General features: G+C 40.2%; 1 protein-coding gene across 1 annotated transcript; it reads left to right on the top strand.

Moving 5' to 3' along the window:
• Window positions 1–151: 151 nt before the first annotated feature.
• Window positions 152–2165, top strand: LOC123976665 (protein FAM221A-like). Its single transcript, XM_046059011.1, has 4 exons — window positions 152–312; window positions 458–508; window positions 655–787; window positions 1984–2165. The coding sequence occupies exons 1-4, from the start codon at window positions 220–222 to the stop codon at window positions 2139–2141; spliced, it is 435 nt and encodes a 144-aa protein (XP_045914967.1). The 5' UTR covers window positions 152–219; the 3' UTR covers window positions 2142–2165.
• The last annotated feature ends 4456 nt before the right edge of the window (window positions 2166–6621 follow it).

Raw genomic sequence — 6621 nt, 5'->3', positions numbered from 1 at the left:
TACACACAGGTAGTAAATTTCTCAATAACAAATGAAATCAGACATCCTTCTCCCCTACACTCCACCACACGCACAGCCGTATATAAATAAACACACTTGGGAGTAACATAATTTTGTCCAGGTACAAGCAACATAAGACCGACTTTGAAGTGGTTCCATCTGAGCGACCCCTCACCCTACCATGCAGGGTCAGAGGATGTCATTGTCCTGCCTACCAGTATGTTCCCCGGATTGGGCCAAACCCTGTCCACTGCAGGTGTAAACACTTGCCTCAGGATCACAGTGAAGCCACTGGCCACTTGTGCAAAAAGTGTGAGTCTGAAATCACTACATTTAAAGACAATGGCAGCGTACTTAGATGGAATCTAGGTAACATATGTAGTTCATGTTCAAGATCATTTTCGCAGACTTGTTTCCCAATAACTCATTTTCAGGCACTTCCTGTTCTGGGTTCCAGAGCCCCTTCACCTGTTTGTGTGGCCAGGCCAGCTCTGCCCACCAGACCCTGGTGAGTAGAGTCAAACATCAAACACAGGTCCTTGGTGTAAAAAATTAAATTAAATCAGGCTAATGCTACACATAGATTTACAATATTGCTACAGTTTGTTCACAGAAATAAAGCTGCAAACTCTAATCACATTATTTTCTTGGCAGGTTGAGACAAAACTAGAGAGGGAGGCACGTGGCCAGCCCATAGGCAGGGATGTCCCTTATGCTGCCATGGGGGGGCTGATAGGGTTCAGCTCCTTGTTGGATGGTTATCTTGCTTTGGAACCCAGTGGCTCAGGTGAGCATGTGACAATTTAATCTCTGTCTGCAATGGAAAGCTGAATCAGAAGGATCCATTTTAAAGTTGCCACGTGAGAGGTGCTGTACATGTAGTTACATTGAGCATAATCATCCCACCAGCAATCGTTTAGCTCAGACATTCTTTGATTCATGAAGTCAGACTGTTTTGGTGTGTGTGTGTGTGTGTGTGTGTGTGTGTGTGTGTGCGCGTGCGTGCAGGCATTGCACTAAAGCTGAAGAAAGTTCCTTTTAAAGGCATGTGAGGGCAGCAAAGAGCAGCACAGTAACCATGTCTGCAGTGTGAGGATTTGTTCAGGTCAAATGTGTGTAGTAAAAACAGCATGTGTATCACTTTGTCAACACATGATTTCTCACTCAGACTAATAGAGGTGCGGGGCAGCAGGGGGGAAGGCAAATATTCACGCATTTTATATTGTTGAGAGATTAATTGAGATTAACTTCTTTTTAAAACACGCGTATCTTCACTATGTGAGATGACTACAATTAATCGCACAGAGGTTCTTAACTGACATACATCCTAACTTCACAAAGCTTACGTGCACATTTAATTACAGATGTTACTCTGAAATGGATGAAGAAAACACTGTTCAGCATGCAATGTTAAGTTTACAATTGATATAAGACCAATCATTCAAGCTTCTGCAGCTTTCGAGAAGTCATTTTCACCTCTTCTGAAAACCATGGAAATTGAATTAATGATTTAATGTTCAACATTAGTTACTATGGTTTTAATCCATTTATGTGTAGTTAATTATGTATGATTTAAAATGCTGTTGAGTTATTACGCCACAATTTAGCATTTACTATGCACACAGTGGTACTGAGTTTGTCACAAATGTCTCTTCCAAATACTACTACATACAATATCAGATTGGATGTAGCCATCATAACTTCTGTTTTAAAGTTATCACTCAATATATGGTTTTATTTATATATTTTAATCAGAAACATAAACGTTTTATGTATAATTACGATAAACACATCTTTTGTTCATCAGTGACTGCAGATAAATGCATTCTATAAAATATAAGCCTTCAGTTTTTACACCATCTGTGCTTCAGATCCTGGTATGGTTAATGCACACAACATAATTCCATACATGTGAAGTACACAACATGCACTGCTGCTAACCATCACATTTGATTTTTGTAATCTCTGCTGTATCTTTTTCAGAGCAAGACAGAGAAGACGGCTGCCAGCAGAGATGCTCAGCATCTTGGATCAAAGAAATGTCTCCTAAAAATCCATCTGTATTCACTGTTAGAGAGAGACCAACAAACAGTGAAATGCAATGTCCTTCTCAGAGTTCATCTGTCAAACCCAACCATTAAATATTACATTCCTCAAATACATCATACATATCTTCTGATTTGTAACCTTTAATCAGAACATTTTGATCGTTTCACAACTACACTATTATTTTTGTGTCTGTCTGTCTTTTTCAGTGTCGTGACATTATGGAATAATCAGCTGTCAGCAACAGTGGTGATTAAATCCCACCTCACAACCAAACAATTAACTGACAATATATTGATCCAATCAGAGGTTTGAGTGTGGGAATCCACTGGCAGCATTACTATGATAATTTCTGAGTTTGAAGTGTTGAAGTGTTTTTTTGTTGTCAACTTTTACGACATAACCTGAACAAATCACAGTTTGACACAGCCTTAATACATTTGAATACATAGTCAAGATGAAATAACGGTGGATTTATCACATTTGGAAGGAAAGCATGGTTAGGAAATCTTATCTGTGTTGTTTTATGTGAGCTGCAAAAATTCCATGTATAAACTCACAGTTGTATCTGTGATGGTAAAAATAAGATATGAGATTAAACATGTAAAATCCAAGCTATTTTAGAATGAGTTGTTTTAAACATTTTAAATTAAAATATAAAATACACATTTTGAAGTATTAGTGTTAAGGTTGGGTGGTGGTAGAACTCAGGTGCAAACACAGACCCGGTGAAGGTGTGAAAAAAGGTTTTATTCTTGAGAACAAAAAATAACTAGGCAAGGGTTGGGGAGGCCAGGCTGGGAAGCTAGAGAGCTTGTAGATCCAGGAGTGTGGCTGGCGAGGCAGCAGAGGTCTGGAAACAAAATGAAGAGACAAAAAACAGTTAGGAACAAACTTTAAGGCGAAGGCTCGAGTAGACCGAGAATCGTCTGAATAGGCCAAACAACTGTTACCACGGATGGCAAAAAACAATCTGGCACTGGCCCTCCAGGAAGTTGGAGCTTAAGAGCACAGCGGTGATGAGTTGATCTGCTGCAGGTGTAGAGGAGAGCCAGGTGCCGAGCCAGCTACCACGCCCCCTGCACAGAGAGAACACACCTCCCAAGCAGCCATACAGCCCAAGCCGTAACAATTAGGTCATAAAGGCCAGTTCAACATAGCAATACAAAGTCATCTCTACTATAAAATTCCTTACAGTCATGTTTTATGCACTAACCAACCTGTAGTTACTTTTATTTACAGCAGTTTTCTGGCAATGCCTTATATTTCCCTCTTGGTACACATTCCATAAACTGGTCAGTTTACTCATCTGAGGTTTGTGTGACTGATGTTTCTCTTTGTGAGAAAGCCGCCCACTCAACATGTCACCAAAATAACACCACAACCATGGAGCTGCGTGTTCAATGATGAGTGCAGTTTTTAATTTGCAGATAGATGTACTGTCTACGATTGATTAATCCCATTCCTCACGGCAGATCAGCAGTGATGAGAGTTGATTTAATCCAAGCAGTGAATGGAGATTGAAGCATGCCATGTTTTCTTCATTGGCGGCCCACTTTCCAACGTCTTTAACTAGGAAATAAAAAGAAACAGGGAACTAAATGAGGATTGACTCCCACTCAAATGTTTCCACTGGGTGGATGGCAAGTCAAACTGTATTAGCATCTAAACCAGTGCTGGCCAGTGCATCTCAAGTCACCTGTGTCATAATGTAAGCATTACATGAGGGAGCTTTGTTTGTGTGTTTATGTTTGCGTGTGTGTCGTTGAGCTGAACAGGTGTTCTCGAGGGAAAGAAAGTAGGGCTACGCCTGAAGGATGGCATGGATGCACCTGGGTCTCTGCAGCCGAGTGATGAGGAGGAAGCAAGTGGAAGGGATCCCATCTGAAAGCTGACCCTTAAGATTCAGTGTGTATCTACGATGGCCATGGTATCAGGTTGCCACAAGACAAAGTATGTACACACACATTCACACATTTGAATGTTTCCTCTTCGCTACTCAGAAGATCTTTGTTGACTGCTAGCATCCTTAAAAAAAACAGGACCTGTTTCTGCTTACTCCTGGACATTTCTTCTCATAGAGGGGTAGAATAGGTGGGTGGAGTGGGATGGGGGGGAGAGAGAGAGAGCGAAAAACCCAATTAATTTAAGAGGTAAAAGCCTGACACATTAGTCTGGCACAATTACAATTTGGGTAATTGGCTCTCCATAGAAACCCTGTTTAGGAGGCTACAGGTAATTTACTTTGGCCATTGGTTGAAATGAATGACTGCTAGACCTCTCTTATCCCCATGGAAACCACGCCCAGCTTGACTGACAGATCCGATACTACAAATCAGGAGGTGAGCACAGGAGATTAAATTGGCAATTACTGCGCAAGGAAACACTTAATTACCCCCATGACAGCAACGGTAGGCACAGACTGACTTAACTGGAGACGAAGAACACACTCCTCTCATTTCCCCCCAGACAGAGAAGAGAGGTAACAAAAACTCATGGGCGCAGGGAGACACAACAGACTGACAGGTACTGACAAATCACTTGAAACCCAACCAGATACTACTAAAAAATACAGGAAAATACAGCTTGAAATAAAATTTCCAAAATGCAAAAAAGAAGGACAAGAACATTTGTTATCAACCTCAGCGACAGTGCAGTACACTATATGTGCGTTCTCTAGGAAATGTGAAGTTGCCTTAACGTTGTCGAGTTGAATTATGGGTAACGTTTTGTTTATACTGCCATGTTGTGAGGATCTCGCTGCGATCCCGCTGCCTTCTATTTATGCACACACTGTAGGACTGATCTGTAAAATCATGTCTCCATTCATTTCTACTCGATATAACCAAATACTAAATATATCTGCCCACTGCAAGTAGAAAAACCTGCATTTTTTTAAGAAGGTCCAGTGTTATAGCAAATAATTTTCATTATATTGTGACAGATTAAACCCACGGCCTAATAACATAGCTAAATGTTTTTGAAATTTTGGAATTTGGTTTGGTTTAATAATTGAACCAAAAAGAGGAGTGCCACCTTAACTCTACAGGTATGGCTGCTCTCGTAGATTGCCGGCTTATGAATGAGCAGCTTTTGTACCCAGCCACCGCAAAACTGTTCATGAGCTTCTAGTGATTTATAACTTTTAAACTCACAAATCATGTAGAAGTTGAATAGAGGTAGTGCATCTTGGTCTGTAATCCAGTCTTAGGCAGCCAGGTCATATGGATCTACGTTGTTTATGGTTATTAGTTTGTCCAAATACCATTTCTTGCAGTGACATTTCATTTCTCCTTGTAGGGTCCCTTTTCTTTTCCCTTCTCCTTCAGATTTTACCGAACAACTTTTCACATTCCCTATAGCCCATTTGGATGTTAATGCTAAAACAAATGGTCTGTGAGTCCATGAAATCTGTTGGCCTCAAAGTTCCTATCAGTGTGTCAAGTTGTGCGTCTAAGTGGTGCACAAACTTTTTCTGTCCCCTTTCAAAAGCTGAAAAAAGTTCAAGTTTACTACACGTAAACTGATTGAATTCTTATCAATCATTAACAATATTGGGGGAGCAACAAATGGAAAAGGTCCCAGTTGAATTTGATTGAAATAAAAGAAATTATTCAGGTCAGCACGATAGCATCAGCAAAGTGTTGCTGTTTTTTATTTCCCTACATAAATCATGTCCATTCAACTTAGTTCCTCTCCATATTTTCCCCATGCCATCCGACCCCCAGTTTTAGAACCACCAGTCTAACCATTTGCTTTTATTCCTTCACAGTGATAATTATTGCCTAACTCTACAGTTCCCCTCAGTTCTATGGAACATTTCAGCATCTTCTAACTAATTGTTTTGGTTTTCCAGCTTGCAACTTTACTCTTTTAGTTCACTCTCACCACCTCTCATCAGGAATGTTTTCTGACGCAGCAAGAATCTGCAGTTTTTAGCAAAATGCTTTTATACAGCCACTGTACACTACCTGCCCAACACCAAATGGCAGGCAGTAGAAGTTAGCGGCTAACAATTAAACATAGTGAAACACACCAACTTAAAGTGATGTGTTAATTTAAGCTACTTTCAAACATCATCAACGCAGATTTTCACTGTTTCTCTATGTATTTCTCCTTTGATTATCAGTCAATTTAAAACAGATCTTACTCATACAAAATACAGCTTGTTCTGTTTCTAAGAAGAACAAAAAACCCATCACAATCTCCTAAAAGTGAAGCACAATCCTACGTATGTCTTTGACGCATTGGACGTGTGTGTGTTGCCTCTCTTTTGTGGTTGAATCAGTGGGAAATTGACAGTGCAGCAACTTCATAGAGGCTCTGCTTCAATTCCCTCCTGTGTCGACAGGCTTGGGGAGGAGGATGGAGAGCGAGTCGTGAGAAATGGATTTAGCTTTTTTTCACAAAGCATATTGATAATGAACAGAAAGGGATGTTGTATTGCTGGGTTAAATCAATTGTAATGTTTGACCAAGAGAAGTGTGTTTAAACACATGCAGCCAAACACACACACACTCACACATTAGTGCATAATACCATAAACACATACATGGCATGCTGTATGTTTGACAA

Source organism: Micropterus dolomieu, linkage group LG09, assembly GCF_021292245.1.
Source record: "Micropterus dolomieu isolate WLL.071019.BEF.003 ecotype Adirondacks linkage group LG09, ASM2129224v1, whole genome shotgun sequence".
Classification (NCBI taxonomy): domain Eukaryota; kingdom Metazoa; phylum Chordata; class Actinopteri; order Centrarchiformes; family Centrarchidae; genus Micropterus; species Micropterus dolomieu.
Note: the sequence above shows the minus strand (reverse complement) of the source record. Positions and strands in the feature narration are given on the sequence as shown.

Coding starts and splice junctions, on each gene's coding strand:
- LOC123976665 (XM_046059011.1), top strand. CDS start 220: ATGTTCCCCGGATTGGGCCAAACCCTGTCCACTGCAGGTGTAAACACT. Junction 313..457: donor TGGCCACTTGTGCAAAAAGT/GTGAGTCTGAAA, acceptor TCTGGGTTCCAG/AGCCCCTTCACCTGTTTGTG. Junction 509..654: donor GCTCTGCCCACCAGACCCTG/GTGAGTAGAGTC, acceptor TTTTCTTGGCAG/GTTGAGACAAAACTAGAGAG.